General features: G+C 43.1%; 1 protein-coding gene across 3 annotated transcripts; it reads right to left on the reverse strand.

Moving 5' to 3' along the window:
- Positions 1–1519: 1519 nt before the first annotated feature.
- On the reverse strand, positions 1520–11607 carry Cldn12 (claudin 12). Of its 3 annotated transcripts, none has more exons than XM_006987162.3 (4): positions 11429–11607; positions 9823–9903; positions 7492–7542; positions 1520–4961 (listed from the first exon to the last, which is right to left on the reverse strand). In XM_006987162.3, the coding sequence occupies exon 4, from the start codon at positions 4930–4932 to the stop codon at positions 4198–4200; it is 735 nt and encodes a 244-aa protein (XP_006987224.1). In that variant the 5' UTR covers positions 4933–4961; positions 7492–7542; positions 9823–9903; positions 11429–11607; the 3' UTR covers positions 1520–4197. The 3 variants fall into 3 exon arrangements, with proteins under 3 accessions (XP_006987224.1, XP_015861150.1, XP_042128670.1); XM_016005664.3 differs by having other exon boundaries at positions 11293–11585; XM_042272736.2 differs by lacking the exon at positions 11429–11607 and adding an exon at positions 10436–10716.
- Between the last annotated feature and the right edge of the window lie 6079 nt (positions 11608–17686).

The following is a 17686-nucleotide window of genomic DNA, read 5'->3' on the forward strand; positions in this document are numbered from 1 at the left end:
AGGAGGATCTCTCTGAGTTCAAGGCCAGCCTGGGAACAGAGCAAGTTCCAGGACAGGCTCCAAAGCTACACAGAGAAACCCTGACTCGAAAAACAAAAACAGCCGGGTGGTGGTGGTGGTGGTTGTGGTGGTGCACGCCTTTAATCCCAACACTCGGGAGGCAGAGCCAGGCGGATCTCTGTGAGTTCGAGGCCAGCCTGGGCTACCAAGTGAGCTCCAGGAAAGGCACAAAGCTACACAGAGAAACCTTGTCTCGAAAAACAAAAAACAAAAAAATCAAAACAAAACAAAAAAAAAAAATAAGCAAGCAAGCACTGGGGGAAGAAAAGAACCCTATTTAAAGATGTTGGTGGCCTATCTTGATTTATTTATCAATGATTTTTTTCTATACTTTTTTTAACTGTAAGAAGTGACTTCTGTTGTCATTTCTATGATTGTGATCACATAGCTTACTATACTCAGTGGGCTACAAGCCCCTTACTATTACTCATTGCGATGCTCAGTGTTTCAGATTTGGCTAGTAGGAGCTCCTTGAGTTAGCTATGTAAACTGAATGCCATCTTCATGGCTCTCAGAGCATTTTTTTTTCTTTATTAAGAAATCTCTTATTCATTTTACATACCAACCACAGATCCCCCTCTTCCCTCCTCCCAACCCTCCAGCCTTCCTCCCTCCAACAAGAAGGTAAGGCCTCTCGTTGGGAGTCAGCAGAGTCTGGTACACTCATTAGAGCCAAGTACAAGCCCCTCCCTGTCTCAAGGCTCTGCAAGGGCATTTTCTTTCTTATGTCGGGTGTGCTGGGTCCATTTTGCATTTTTCTTGCCTCAACACTGAAATAGCTGTTTTTCAAGAGGCCCTAGGCACATCTTGATAATGGATGCAAAAGATGTGTATTCTCATTTCTGGCTAAAATCCAGACTCTTGTGATTTGGTTAGCATAAAATGATTCTCTAGTATTTGATCACCTTTACAGTCCCGCAGGATTGAGTGCAGACTCTGGATTAATATGCTTTAGTATCATTTGCTGGGATGCTCAATTTGAAGCTGCTGATTTCTGGTGTAACATATGGTTCTGCCACCTAAGAGTCCATAATAAATCCATGGGTTTCAGTGGAGAGTTCATGTCTGGAATGATTCCAGATGGCTGTAATTCCAAAATAAAAGCTCATCACAGGTTTTAAAAAGACTTGAGGACACTTTCCTGTAACCCTTTCCTTTTGAATGGGAAAGATGCCCCCCACCTAAATACTTCGGATTCCCAATCACCAGCCTAACCATAGAAGTTCACTGATGAAGAAAATTCGGCCATCAACTTTATTCAGTGCATTTCTGTGGACTGGTTTAAAAGCCCAGTGAATGGAAGATGAGATTCATCCACTACTCCTTGTATCTCAGTGGCTCCCTAATTCTCCTAGCTCCCAGTCCACAGTCTTTAGGAGGGCCTTATTTTCAGTGACACACTTGAAGAACACTTCTCAAACTATTTTACCTTAAAGCTGAGAAAAGAACAGAGACAAACTTGTAAAAATACATCTTTTAATAAACACGAGGCAGTACACCACACCCACTGAGGATTTTACCTTGTGTTTTACAGCACATACTATCCATCATAGGGCATATATACAAGCAGAGTGAATTTATTCTTTTCTGAAGCTGGATGACACAAACCCAGTGTACTATCTCACATTTGAGGTTGTCTGCCAAGCTGGCTCCTTAGGCCTTTAAAATTAACAGCTTTTAAACAACAAAAGAAGTTATCCACCCCATTTCAATAATAGCCCCAGGAGTGCTCTGGTGACTCAGAAGGATTGTAAATGCATGCTTTCCTTTGATGGCTTTAAAAAATAGCTATTTATGCCAAATCTGGAACACTAAAAAGATAATACAGAAACAGCTGTTTCTCTTCCTGAGTGGATTCATAATAAATATTAATTGGAGGCTACATGAAGATGCCAAAAGTCTCTCATAAGAAAGCTTAACGTTTGTAGTTACAACCCGGTGAGCTGCAAACTGTTTAGTATCTCATTGCTGAGTCCACTTACCTGCTTTCTTTTTCTCTTTTTAATTTTTTTGAGACAGGGTCTCACCGTGTAGCTCAGACTGTCTTCAAACTTGCTATGGAGACCAGGATGTCCAGAGAGATGCACCTGTCCCTGCCTCCTGAGTACTGGGATTAACGTCAAAAGCCACCATGCCTGGCCCTACTTTTAACTCTCTTTATACTAAGACCAAGGGATGGTGGAATTCTTGATCCTTTTGAACAAAAGTTTAGTGAGAGAAAAACTAAGATTAACTAACAAAGGAGAAAAACTACCAGCAATCTCAAAATTCCAGCTGCCACTGTCCTGGAATGATCAACACTCAGCTCTATCTATGAATGAGAGGAATCAGAGGTGAAAAAACGATTAGAAGCTATAATTTAAAAACCATAGATGTGCATGCTTTGTACTGACAGCATTTAAAAATTATACAATCGGATTTATTTGCCTACATAGTGTTGGACTTATCTCTACAGAAATACTCGGATTTGCAAAAGAGGCATCATGAACTGTTTTTCATAAATTCAGCCGCTTGTAAAAATCTATAACTATAATATACCACAATCCTTACAAACATAATGCTAGTGGATAGAAATTATACCAATTAATGAGCAGCTCAAACCCCTAGGAGTTAAGACCCAACAACTCTCAATGTCCAAGTGTTACTTTAGTATTAACATGGTTTTGTCCATTTGATATCACATCAGGAGACATTTTTAAAACTTGTCTTTAGTGTATCATCTTAATTTCAGAGGTAGAAAGGGTACAATTTAATCTCTCTACTATCTAGCCCATTCTCATTATCTGAAACTGTTATTACAGCTTGGAAGCTATGAGGAGACCTAACTTAAGTAGATTTCTAGCGTCCAGGATAGTGCTGCTGTCTGTGCCAGGGAGACATGGCTCATCTAAATTGTTTCCTGGATCAATGCTTGAGAAGTTCACCAGCTGCCAGTAAAGACAAGCTTTTTGCTGGTTGTCAGTTATAAGTTTGATCTGTATAAGATCAAAATTTCTACACAGTTGTAGCTACATCTTCCTTTTTGTGTATCCTATCCTCTAAAGTACTTACTCAAGTGTTAGGCAGAGCAAAACGCTAATGGACAAGTAGCCAGTGATGAAGCTGAAAGTGAACAGTCAAGCTACTACCATTTACATCATGCATTACTGAAACAGTAGCCACCAACTGAATCTTTTATGCTGTCACTGAGAACAGGCTCCTGTACCCTACCACTTAGGTCTAAAAGGCAAGCGTTTGGCTTCAACAACCTTTTACTCATTTGTCTTAGCCACTCGCTTGTACAGGGTATGAGTACTACCTGATTGATGGGTATTTGGAAAGGGTTTCTTGCTTCAGATGAAGCCACAACCGGTCACTTGGCACATTTTAACTCCAACAATATAATCAGTAACTGAAAATTATGGTGCGCTAGATGTAGTTGGGCATGCCTGTAATCAGGGCTCAGGATGCAGACAGGAGAATGGTGGGAAGTTTGAGGGCAGCCTGGTCTACAGAGTGAAATCTAGGCCAGCTAAGGATACATAGCAAGAACCATCTGAAAACCAAAAAAGCAGCTAAATGTTCACCATATTTAAATATTGGCCTCACCCTGACATTTAAAATGCATTTTACTTTTCACTGAAATGAGGTAGAAGATAGTAGTAATCTTCAGTGTACTGACGCCTACTCAATTAGTCCCGAGAGAACAAAATTATACCCGCAAGCTGGCAGAGTTCTGGAAACAAACTGCAATCCTTATCTGACTGAAATTCCTTGTATTGAAACTGCTCTTTTCAGTTTAAGTCATCAGAGACAATAAAGGATCTAAAAATTGGTAAGGACTAAGCACAACAGCACTGCTCCTTACCATGCTGCTTTCATGGCCTCACCTGCTATCACAAGTCCTTTCATGAATTTGATCAGACATCAACAAGGAGGCTAAAGACCCTTCTAGTATCAGAAGAAAAGGAATGTTTCACATTAGAAGAATGTAATATATACCTCATGAAATCTAGCAGCATTTCATTCTACCAAGATAGACAAATTTGGCTCCACTGACTAGAACAATGGAAAAAATGTATACAGGTCCAAAAAGGCTCTTCACGCAGGGGATTGTGAGGCTACAATACGCACTTTTAACAATTAATTATATCTCTGCTAAGTGCTATGTGAAACTACCGGAATGTCGATTTCAATGGCGGAGAGGCGGGAACGTGATGAATAGGGCTGTGAGTAAGTGTGCATACTGGGAGGATGAGAGTACAGTGGCTGCCAGAAAGGAGAGGACAACGACTTGCATGCACAGTACCAAATGAACAGAAGAAGAGCAGTCATAAACAGGCCCCCTGAGCTAGCAATAGTGACGAACACTGCATAGTCAAAGGTAAAGACCGGCTCAAACTTCCTGTTGAGATGAGTGTTATAAAAGATGGCCCAGATGGATGGAGAGAGGCTCACAGTGCCTGCCAGGAAAAAGAGGAGTCCAGCCACCAGATGGCAGCCTGCACTATTGACTAGACACTTGGCCAGTTTGATGTTAGGCACCGAGGACTTGAAGGCTGTGTTACACATTCCAATCAGGCAGAGGAGCAAGGCACCCATTGCGATCAGGATGCTAAGCGGCAGGGCAAACTGGAGGACACGCAAGTCCAGCTGGTCAACTGATAAGTACCAAGTACGGTCGTACATCAGGCAGTCACTGCTCCCATCGTACCGGGCACACTTCACCCACAGGCCTGTGTAAATAGTCAGGTTCTTCTCGTTCCTGTTGAACGTGATCAGTCGCAGCTTCCTCCAGTTGGGAAGCAGAGTCCCCGCGAAGAGGCCAGCCACAGAGGCAATGCCACACAGGAAAGAGAGGACAGTGGCTGCGTGGACATCCCGGCAGCCCATGGCAGGTAGGCTGGAGCAGGACGGTCAGACTAGGGGTGACACACAGAGGGCAGATCAGGCACAGCAGGAAAGCACAGCTGGAGCTGCCACCAACTGGCAGCTCATTTCCTGATGACGCAACAGTGCAGAGGGCACTTCTGCAGAGCTTGCTGGCTCACGCCTATAATCCTAGCACTTCTGACCCAAGAGGACTGCAGGAAGTCTGAGGCCAGCCTGGTCTCTACAGTGAGTCCTCAACTAGACCCCACCCCACCCTACCCTCCCAAAAGAAAGAAAAAAGAAAAGATGGAAACTTGTGTTTCCTCCCTGCACAACATGAATGCACATCAACATGTATACAGATCAGGTGCACACATGCTCCGCCCATCACTGTGTCACACACAACGAGAATTTTTGGCCATCATTTTTCTTCATAATTAACTAGAGTAACGTCACACCTAAATTTTCTTGGTTGTTAATATTCATTCAACATACATATATGGACCAATATGCATATCAGGTGTACAATGAAAAAGCAGACCTTAAGCACAAATAATTCAAATTATAGCAAGGGCTAGAGCACTCAATAACTAATAGCTGGCTACTAATGCTACCAATTGAGCATAAGTGCTCAAGCAAATGTAAAGTGCGACTCAAGCAGCAGGTGAGTAAGTGGTCTGCAAAGGTCTGGAGAAAGCATGGCAGGACAGCAGGATGTTAAGAGCTGACTCTGGGCCAGACTGACAGACCAACTTTCCTCATCTGCAAAATGGGTGAGAAAGCAGTGTCTACCTCACGGGTTCTCCCCCAGGGATCCAGTGTGTTGATGTAATGTCAAGTGCTTAGAAAACTGTGACACACTGTGTGGAGTCACTGTCAGGGATGAGCACTCAGTGACTGACTACCTTTGTGACTGACCAGTGAGTGCGCAGTAATGGGCACACTGGAGTGGTTTAAGCAACATTTACTGAATGAATGCTAGATGAGGAAAAAGCAAACTCACCTCACTGCTATAATTTTGGCACACCAGGAAATCCTTAGAAGTGAAATGGACTCATGTCCGGTGAAATCAGACAAAGGGAAGAAGAGAACAAAAGCCCTAGGGTTTCTGCTAACCTACCTTCTGGATGATTCAATTTGATCCAAGTACTTTTCAGGGAAATCTCTTGCACTTGGAGCTATTCATGTTTGTGGAAGATAAATGCGGACTCTGAAGTAGAACACCTATCTCTGCTAATGCTACTGTAATCGAAACAACAGCAAGGCCTTTCTTCTCAAGTTAGAAGACTGTATTCTTTTCTCATGTATGGTTAACTATATAAACAGTACCTGATTCAGAATTAATTTTTTTTTTTTGAGAGTTTGCAATGCACCTCAAAGCATTACTTAACCATATTTCCCACCATGTGCAACAGAGCAGACAACTTTCAGGGCTACATTTACTTTTGTTGTTCAAAGCAGGGTGAAGGGGTGAAGTTGAGAATAACTTTTATTTCTGCTACAGTATCATGATGTTCACAGAATCCATCATCTTTTCCAGAAACAAATATTCTCTACCGAGATGACACAGAAACATTCCCAGGAAGTCAGGATCAGAAAGATAACCATGACAAAATGCTAAGAAACTAGGTTAGGACACATCTCAGCAAGCAAGTACAATGTTCTTCAGAAAAGAATGCTATGTGCATATGTTATACAGTCATATAAATTAAGAACAGTTTTACTAGCAAAAAATATATGCCTGTGTATTCAAATAATAATACACCATTAAGTGTATAATGTGAAAGTAGAGCTTGGCCATAAATGACCTTGAATTAGATGTTCAAAGTAAGGAAGGGTAGTTCTAAATTTTCCCACACTATTAGCTACTACTTGTTATGCTGCCTTCTATCAATATAAAAAGTTGTTGTAACTGTTCCAGAAAATTTTCAGAAGAAAATGACAAATTATAGTTTATTTTTCATGCAAATAAAAAGAAATCCATTTCTCTTGCTTAATTTTAGCAACAAAGAATAAACACTTTGGTCCTTTGGTGCAGGTTTGAGAATGCTTGCATTAGGAATGCTTAACGAAGCCAAGCTCCAGAATTCAGTCCATTGTCTTCTGACCTGTTTCCCCTATGAATGATGAGCTTAAGCATAGTGCCTGCCATACAAATCATTCTAGCGTTATATGAATGAGTAGTGGGCCCTGTACCAAAACCACACAAAGTAGTTCACAAATGTGGGCTAGATGAAGAAATGGCCATGACTAAGAAGTCATTCATTCCACAAGTATTTGTAGTGTAGATCACTGGTCTAGTGTGGTAAGAAAAATATGCTGTTCCATGCAAACTCAAAATACTGATGGTCAATCAACTGCATAATTACTATGTATTAAGTGATCATTGTTATATATTAAGCAACATAAGCCAGTAAACCATTTATTAAAAAGTTATTGCTCTGGGTTAGATAAAGACTGAGAAATTAGAAGGTTATTCCTTTTCTTTTAAAGCTTCAAGACTCCTTCAGCTAATCCTTTCAAACTCCTAACTCAATCACAATTGCATTCTTACTTTTAGAGATGAGAACAAATACTTACAATTTTAAAGTAATAAGTATTTCTCCAAACAGTGTCCTGTACCACTGACTCCTGCAACCCAAAGGCAATAAGGAACAGTATCAGTATATACAGCTTTATTATTAATACTTTCCTGTAATCCTTAGCCTACAGACAATATTAATGAACATGGGCAGACTAACATGTATTTCAGTACCAAGTGTATTTAACTACACCCTGCTTCAAGTTAACGTAAGTTCTGCATCAGTTCTCTGAATTTGCTATGATGATACACCAAGGACTAGCAGTTTCGTACAGTCAACGAAGACACCATGAAATGTGCTTCAGAAGGAGAACATTAGTAATCTCAAATCTTCAGGTTCAACCGCAGTGCTGAAATTAATGTTTAGCACCTTACAACTTCCTCTGGTCATTTCACTTTTTACCCCGTTATGAACTCTACATATCTATAATTTGATGTCTCATTCCACTTGGAGATAACATTTTGTAGGGTGATGGGGAAAGGATGTATTTAGTTGTCAAACTGCTGTCTTCCAGATGAGGACTTGTTCAGACTCGCGAGGGTAAAAAGGCTTCCACTCTTGTGCTTTGTCAATCAGCTCTACATCCAGAATATCTTCTGAGATCCCATTTCCTCAACAACAGACTCTCAGGGGCAAACCTCCCCCAGCGTGTGCTGTGGAGCTTGTGCCCAATCCAGGCTTCTATGTGCCACTCTCTCACCTTGCACACCTGTCTGTGTAACCACCCTCACCTTGCACACCTCACTGTCCGTGACCACCCTCACCTTGCACACCTCACTGTCCGTGTAATCACCCTCACCTTGCACACCTCACTGTCCGTGACCACCCTCACCTTGCACACCTCACTGTCCGTGTAACCACCCTCACCTTGCACACCTCACTGTGTAATCACCCTCACCTTGCACACCTCACTGTCCATGTAATCACTCTCACCTTGCACACCTCACTGTCCGTGACCACCCTCACCTTGCACACCTCAATGTCCGTATAACCACCCTCACCTTGCACACCTCACTGTCCATGTAACCATTTCCACTTACCTTTCCAAATTCTCCACTTTAGTTTAACTAAGAGCTTGGCCACACGGTGATCTTCCAAACTCGTTTCTAAGGTTTGTTTTTAGTGTGTGTGTATGAATGCTGTGCCTGCAGCTATGTCTATGCCCACATGCACACCGTGCCCGCGAAGGCCAGAAGAGCGTCGGATCCTCTGAAACTGCAGTTACAGATGCTTGTGAGCTGGCACGTGGGTGCTGGGAACCAAGCCAGGCCCTCTGCAGGAGCAGCACGTTCTCCAAACCGCTAAGCCAGCTCTCCAACCCTCTAGCAGCTTTCGGGGTCCCACCTTGTTCTTCGTTTAACTGGTATCTTGTCACTTGCTGGAGAGACCCATCTAACCCTCTTCTTTCTGGTCACTGCCTTCCCCCATCCTTGGCTGCATGACGTGAACAGCACTGTTTTATGTTCTCTTCGGTAGCAGTGCGGATGCTTACACTTCCTTGTTTACATACTGTTCTTTCCCAACAGACTCATCTCGGGCCAGAGATCCTCACTGTGTGCATTGTGTTTACTACCGGCACACAGGAGGAACTTGCTGAGAAGGAATAAATACACAGCTGTCCATACGTATCTAGCTGGGATACGGAGGACATTATAAATGTGCTTTAGTGTAAGTTCCACTCATTTCATTTGGGATAAGTCACCACATCCTGTTCTCACAAGCACTCAGGCTGTTTCTAGATTGAGTGCTTGTTTTCTGCTCCTTAGTGGCCAAAGGTCTCTCTACTTTTAAAAGATGAAAAACAAAAACAGAAACACTTATCTAGCAATGATGACAGAATTTTAGTTCTGGAGTGGTTCCTGACCAAATCAAATGCTCTGTTCCAGAACAGCCACTTCACATCTGTCACCTGTGCCAGAATGACTTTCAGGGAAGAACATTTGGTACACAAATGCTATCAATGATATCATTTTGAACAAAGGGTATTTTAAAGGATATTTCCTCTGGCTTTGAAGAGAGTTCAAAGAAGGCTGATGCAGAAACAGTGGCTAAGAGCTTTAGGAACTCACAAACTCATTATAATTTTTTTCAGGGACAATTCCAAGGAATCACTTCAAAAGAATGTATGTCTCATAGCCACTAAATTAATTCTTGCTGTTAATACCTGCCATCCCTTCTATCTGTAATTTGGGTTTTCTTGGAAACCGTAATCATCAGTCACTGTCCCACAAGGGTTCTATGCTGTTATTTTGTTGAAGAAGAAAAGCTCTGCTCCTGACCGAGAAAGCAAAAGAAAGGGAAACATTCTACAAGCCCAGGACACACTTACCCTTTAGTGTACCTGATCCTCCGAAATCAGCTTATCAAGCTTAGATGAAACAGCAGCACACAAAGAAGAGAAAATCTGGGCCTACGGAAACAGGAAATGCCCCAAATCACTACAGCGCTTCTCTGAAAACTCTATTTTAATTCATTCAGAAGTAGAAAAACATCAGTAATCATCTAAACTTAATAAAATGCTACATCAAAAGAGGCAGGCAGTAAGTTCTTCAAAAAGGGAGTTTAAGGTCAGAGGTGTAGCTCAGTGCTAGAATGCTCGCCCATCATGTAGATGGTCCCAGGTTCAATCACCAGCACCACTGAAAAGCAAACAAAAACACAAATACACTGGCCATCTATCCTTACATTCGCTGTCAGATGTGAGCCTCAAAAGAAAAATAATAACTCTTCCTTTGTGATTTGAAAGTTCAGGATAATTAAGGCTAAAAATAAAAATCACTTTACTGGGTTAGAAATCTATGAAAAAATTAATGGTTTTTTTTTTTTCAAGATCCAATTCATGGCTATCATGAAATAACAAGAACAATGAACACACTATACAGTTGTCTTGACATTAAAAAAAATGCATTGTTTGCTAAAATGTTTTTAAAAATGGTACTCACATAAAACCAGACTAAAGGGATCTGTGTTCATCCTAAAATTTGCAACCAGAATGTTCTTTTTAGTTAATGCCATATGCTATCGCCCTTGGCTCAACCTGCCAATTCCGGATGTTTTCCTATCTCTAAACAGGAGTGGCTTCCTCTTTAAATACTATTTAACTCAAACAGGTAGGATGAGTGAAAACTCATAAACGCCTGCGAGCTTCCTGGACTGAGGCGTTTATCACTGGTCCCATTACAGTAATTATTATGCAGGAGGTGGCCGGCCTGTGCGCTGACTTGGGTCAAGGTTCCCCACCTCCCATCTATGACTCCTGAACTGTTACAACCAAGCAAGACTGCTTCAAAATCGGAAGGGCTCACTTTACAGGCATGAGGCCCCCTGGGTGAGCCTCTCCAGTGGGGTCACCTGGTGCGGCGGTGGGGGGAGACTGGCCCTTTTCCGGGCAGAGCACGGGGGTGGGGTGGGGTGGGGTGGGGGTGGGTCGGCTCGGCCCGCCCGCCCCCGCCCCCGCCTCCGCCCGCGCCGGGGCCGCGTCCTCGGGAGAACCCGGGGGTAGGGGGGGCGGGCGGCCGAGCCGGGAGAGGGGCGGCCGCGCGCAGCCAATGGGACGCGGCCGCCGCACGCGCTCCCCAGCCCACCCCTGCCCGGCGCGTGGGGACCGCGGGCGGCGGCGGCTGCAGCAGGTCGTCCGTCGTTACACAACCGGCCGCATCAGCTGCCTGGTTCGAAAATAGCAGCTCGCGCCTCACACCCCCGCCCACCCGCTCGCAGCCCGCAGCTCCCCCGGCAAGGCGGCTCCCCATTTCCATACTCCTCTGGAGGAAGGGAAATGCTTTAACGCTTCACCAAATACCTCCGCGGCCAGTCTCCACATCCGCACATGGGGGCAGACGCTGGAAATGCCCACTCGCCGCCACTTCGCCGTTTCACACGACACCCTCAACTACTTGCAAAGACTCCGAAACCGGAGCGTCCCCGGCCACACCTACCGACCCCTCACGGCCCGAGCATCCCGCTCGCCCACTCGGAGCAACCTCTCGCGGCGTCTGCCTCCGCGGCCGCGGAAGTGCGTCCCGGCGAAGCCGCCCCAGTGGCTTCAGGGAGCCAGTCAGGCTCTCCCCGGGCCCTGCTCGGGAATACCTTGACTGCGCGGAACTACAGCTCCCAGCATCCACCGGGCCGAGGGCCACAGGCCGTATCCTGCGAGCACCTCCTCCTTCCGGGTCCCGCCTCCCTCGCTTCCTCTTGCACCGTTATGGCCAGGTTTAGGAATTGGCTTAAAAAAGCGGTCAGGCACACGCATGGGAACAAAATCGAGAATCGTTTCAGTACTCAACCAAATGTCCATTAGATTAGATGCAAAAGAATAACCACACAGGTTTCCAAGGGGCCCTTTGCATGTTACCTCTGTGCTTATCTAACAATGGGCAAACGATAATCTACCTCAGCAGGTTCCTACGTAAAACTAGTTATTAGGTATTTAACTTGACTCTTCTCCACATCAACTATCCTATCTCGTCTTCTCTTAAATGTGAGTCCTGTGCAGGTAAATATTTCAAAGGATCCCTACACAGTATCCGACTGCTTAAAAAAAAAGATTGAAGAGATGTGATGCCTACGACTTCCAAATGATCCCACCGCACCATATACACAAATGGAGAAACAAAAACTGGTCAATGTTGACAACTTTAAAAAAATTACTTATAATTTTTTCATACATTCTGATTATATTCTTTCCCCTCCTCCAACTCTTCCCAGATTCTCCCCACCTCCTTACCTACCCAACTTCATGTTATTTCTCAAAAATAAAACCTATGAGAATCGAAACAAAACCCCCAATAAAACCAAACCAAATCCTGACGAAAAGCACATAAAAACCATGGTGTCTTGTTTTGTGTTAGCCAACTATTCTTGTGGTTGCTGTCGTGGAGAAAACTCATCTCCTCTTTCCCGGCAGATAACAACTGCAAAGAGCCTCTAGGTTAGGGAACAACGTTTGATTCTAAGCAAGTACAGGAATGTTTCTTATACTAGCCATTTAAATGTTCTGTAACTTCTCAGTTGCAATTTCTCAAAAAGGATGGAAAATCATCATAGCTGACACAAGTGTAAAAGATCTCACCCATGTCTGTTCTACTCTGCCCTGGTGTGACCTTGGACCAATAGCCCTGTGGTGCCACAAGGTCTCCATCTGTAGAACAGTGTGCCTACAGCAGGAAATCATGAGGATTAAATTAATGTAATCCTCATATGCAATACATAGAAAAGTACAACAGTATCTGACACACAAGGACTTGGCTATTAAGTTTCCATTTTGTGTTGCTATAGTAACAACTGGCCTGCTACTCAAAGAGGAGAAAATCACAAGTCTGTCCAAGGCCAGAAACCATGCAGTCTCCAAGCAGAGCAGGAGGACATTGGTCTCCAGTGCACAGGTCTTACCACCCCACTCCTGGTTCTGGCCCCAGCTTCTCTGCCTCCTGGGTGTGGATGAGGTGCCTCGTGGCCCCTCTCCTCTCACACCTGCGCCACCACGATGGGCTGCACCTCTCAGATGGGAGCCAGAGTCAGCCCTTCCTCCCCATGTTCCCCACCATGGGCTGCACCTCTCAGATGGGAGCCAGAGTCAGCCCTTCCTATGTTCCCTTTGTCAGTGTGTCACCGTGATGAAAAGGGTGACACAGGCCCTCCCCCGTCTTCAGAATCAGCAATGGCTGGCCAAGGCTTCCTCACACCTCACCATTCTGAAACGTCTTCCATCTTGATACCCTGTGATGACTCGGGCACACCCATATAAGATGTCACAATTCTGTGGACCTGACTAGCAATTTTAATTTCACCCCAAACCTACCCCCCCCACACACACACACATACACACCTTGCCATGTAACATGACAGGTTCAGATTCTGGAGAAGAGGATGTGGTTGGTTACCTTTAGGAAATATTCTGCCTATCATATTCCTAACAACCTCTTCCATTTTGAATTCCACCAAATTCAAAAATCTGTTTTTTGAGTTTTCTCATTTTTCTTTCCCCACTTTTTAAAAACTTCTTTTCCTTGGATTTGACAATGCTGCCATTCCTGTTTCTAATTTCTCTAGCTAGTTCCTTGCCAACCTTTTGCTTTCATTTTCTCCTCCCCAATTTCTATAGAACTGGCAGCAGGCTGGTCCTCCTCTCCCCCCATCAATACACTTTCTTGGGGGGGGGTGACCTATTTTCTCACATCGCTGGCCCAGACCTGCCGTCACTTCAGTATGTAATTACCATCCATGTGTCTGGCCGCCAGTGCTTCCAATCCACCACTGGCCAGTACCAATGAACTGTACCCGCTGTGGCATTCACCAAGTCTTTACCACATGAGTTTCACTTTATTACCCGTTTTCACTGATATATTTTCCACACTTTACTTAAATGAGGAACCACATCTTGTTTCCTCCTTTAATGAACAAAGAAAGCAAGGGAAGACAGTTCTGAGTAAGTTAAACAGACAACACTTGACAGCTCTAAAACACCTAGGTGTGGTGGCACATGCCTATAGCTACTTGTCTGAGGAAGACCATTTTAGCCCAGGAATTCAAAAGCCTCCCTGAGCAGCGTAGAGTGTCATTTTAAAAAAACAAAACAAAACAAAAGACAGCACAGGAAAAGAGAAAAGTTTCTTTTGATGCATGTTCAAAAACGCTTAAGAATCCACAGTATAGTCCATAATAGGAAGTATGGCAGCACATTTCATTTTATGTAGGTACGGTATCAGGGATTGAACCTATGGCCTCACGCATGCTAAGCACTCTGCCACTGAATGATATCCCCAGCCTTAAAAAGCAAAGCACAACTGCATTCATTTATTTTTCAGTCAGGACTCTAGGTAGCCCAGGCTGGCCTTGTCTTATCCTTCCTGCCAAGTGGCTGGGGTTACAGAGACATGCTCCCAACCTAGAGCACACTTCTACTCTGTAATGAAGACACCTGAGGAGAGGAAGGAGGGGATGATACAGAGGAATTTGTCTAGATGTGAGGCAATGAAGGATCTGCCTGTACCTGTTTTCCAGTTTTTAAACCTTTTAGTGTATCCATGACGACCATCACTATTACCTCCTGCCCCAGTTTTTAAAAGACTTTTGCCTTAAACTTTGAAACAGATTAGCTTTTGTGGTCTAGTTTCATAGAAAAATCCATCTATATTAATCATACAGTTCTTACTATTGTTCTTGATGCCAAATGGTACCACTTCCGGGAAAGATTTGTTTTGAAACTGAGGTTCAATTATTATATAGTACTCTTGTTTCCCCCATTACAAGGCAGCTGACTAGGGGCTTTAGCTATTTTATTTAATCATGTTTCAAATCCTTCTAGTAAGAGCTTTGACTCAACATCTGTCCTTGATTTCAAACAGTCTCCATATCCTGTAATTTGTAGCAAACAATATACAAATAGAAATAAATGTATATTTTAGCTGTATAATTATGTGGTTTTGCTTAATATAATAAAATTATACCACAGTCTTTTCAAGTCTTTATATAGAAATAATATCAAAATAATGTTTGATAACAAATAAAAAATAAAGTTAGAAAACACTGGCAATTTCAAAAAGACACACTGGTATATGAGGTCCTTAACAAAGGAAGCTTTTGTCCTTTGCTTTCAACTTTGAACACACTCAGAGTTTAAAAAACAAATGGGAAAAAAATACTTTGTCATATATTGCTTCAAAATTAGTTACCATATAAACCACATATCCTGTTCTTCAAATTCCAAGTATTTCAAGGGTCATGATTCAGACAGCAGGTATGCTTCACAGCTTGTATCTGGGCATCCCAGTCTTAGTTTCTATTGAAGATACTTTAATGATGTGTACAAAGAGGATAACTTCCTCTACAGTCTTCCAAGTATCTGGTAACTATTAATTAATAAACTGTCACATGGTGAAAACATTTAAAAATTATAATTTGCCCCAAGCAAGTGGGTGGGTATGGTCAGAAATAGTAGCTAAAACTACCCCTCCTTTTCACACTGATCATGGCCAACAGAGGGGATGACCTTCCTTGTTTCTCCTAAGTTATCCACAGGGAATTTCCAGTAGTTAAAATTATCTTCCTTCTACGCCCTTTTCCATTTCCATAGCCTGCTTTCTATTCTCCTTCAACTAGTTAACAACACCCATGGAAGATAAAAATGAAACCCACTGGTTGATATGTTCTCTACCTGCCAAGTTCTAATCAGAAAATAATCAGAAATCAAAAATATAATATACATCCCTCACAAAGGACAAAATCAGATCAACCACAGACTCTTGAATTCACCACCCCCCCCCCCCCGAAGCTGTCCTCGACCCTACCTGTCAGTCAGAAAACAGCTAAGGGCACTGATGGGCTAGAAGGGGGCAAACCCAGCCGCGATCACGTAAGGGCACTGATGGGCTAGAAGGGGGCAAACCCAGCCGCGATCACATGAGGTCGCCAGGGTAAATGCTCAGCCTCACTTCCGTGCTGGGAAGCACGAGCGGGGCCTGGCTGTTCTCTGTAGCCCTGCAGCCCCTGCACAGGAATCAGGAGATAGCCGTGTGATGAAGAAAAATGTGGTGGTATTGTAATTGTACTGAAATGTGATTTTGATTGTATGTTAATAAATAAAGTTGCTCGGGGGGGTCAGAGCTATTAGAGCCATAGACAGAGTGTGGCGGTGGTGGCACACGCCTTTAATCCCATAGATCTCTGTGTGTTCAGGGATACAGCCAGCATTGGAGACATATGCCTTTAAGACCTGGGGGGCTGTACATACAGACAGTGACGAGGCAGTCACGTGTTTGGGTTTACAACCAATGAGCAGGCAGAATGACTATGAAACGACTTACACACAGGGAAATAGCTCTTTCGGGAAGCCAGGACCACCACAGGAGGAAGGGTGAGATTTTAGCTCTGAGCTCTGACCTCTTTCTTGGCTTTCTCTTTTACATTGTTTCTGTGTTTCTTATTTAATAAGACGGTTGGTTACATCTACAGAAAAAGGATACAAGGACTAGTTCAGGCATTAGAATGAGAGGTAGGCATAGAGAGCAGAAACTAGAATCAAATTGAAATAATATTTATAAAAGTACCCACATTATTAAAGTCAGAAAAAATTTAAGTCCAATCAATTTACTATTAAAAAAAACACTTTTTTAGAAGGGGTCAATCATCACAATTGTTACTAAGCACTAAATTATCAAGTAATTTTTAATAAATAAAATATATTAAAGAAAGGGGCTGGAGAGGTGGCTCAGCACTGGCTCCTCTTGCAGAGGACCTGGGTCTGATTTCCAGCACCTACATGATGGCTCACAACCGTAGGTAATACCAGTTCCAGGGTATTCAACACCCTCTGCTGGCCTCTATAGGCACTGAATTCATATGCACACAGACTTGGTTGCAGGGAAGCAGCAGTACACATAAAATAATAAAATTAAACGTATTACGAAAGAACAACATTTTTGAGACATGGTCCCACTATGAAGTCCAGACTAGCCTAGAACTTGCTAAGTTGCCCAGGAGGTCTTCAACTCAAAATGGTTAAAGGCCCGCACTATCATGGACCACCATGCTTGGCCCAGGAATGTTTGAAAGCTCATTAACTGTCTGCTACTTTGTAAAAAGAAAAAGAACAAAAATTTCTGTAAAAACATAAGCTAATTCCAGTGCTTCCTCTGGGAAAGACTGAAGTGTCTCAGCAAACAGAAATGTCTTTGCCTCATACTCCTGTATACTGCTTGAATTTTTTTTTACAATTTTTTTAAAGTGAATGTTTACATTTTATAACAAATTTCACCTAAAGGAAAAATCTCTACTTGTAAGTATTGTTTAAATAATTTAAGAATTAAGTAAATGCATATTCCTGGAAGGTAGGCTCACCCATCAATTACATGAATCATTTACTTTTCCTAGAAACTCAAATGGCAAACATATGCTACCTAATTTGAAAAATAATGTAATAAAGAGGAGGTAGTTGTGAGAAACTTTAAAATCTATGTAATTTAGTCAGTGAGGACTCCTGTTTCCTGGACTGCCTGTCCCCTTTGACCCGAATAGCCATTAGCCAGACCATGAGGTTGAGTTCCCACCAATGGGATGAGACCCAGTCATCACCCACAACAGGGATAAAATATAGGAGCTGTGTTGGTCTCAGTGTGCATGCTAGTCCAGTTTGGGTCTTGTAGATGTTTTTGTAAAAAGAAATTGCTTTGCTGAGCTAACACCAGAGGAGGAAGAGG

The sequence above is a fragment of the Peromyscus maniculatus genome, chromosome 3, assembly GCF_049852395.1.
Source record: "Peromyscus maniculatus bairdii isolate BWxNUB_F1_BW_parent chromosome 3, HU_Pman_BW_mat_3.1, whole genome shotgun sequence".
NCBI lineage: Eukaryota > Metazoa > Chordata > Mammalia > Rodentia > Cricetidae > Peromyscus > Peromyscus maniculatus.

What these genes read in the sequence shown, in the direction of transcription:
- Cldn12 (XM_006987162.3), bottom strand. Translation starts at nt 4,932, where the DNA reads ATGGGCTGCCGGGATGTCCACGCAGCCACTGTCCTCTCTTTCCTGTGT.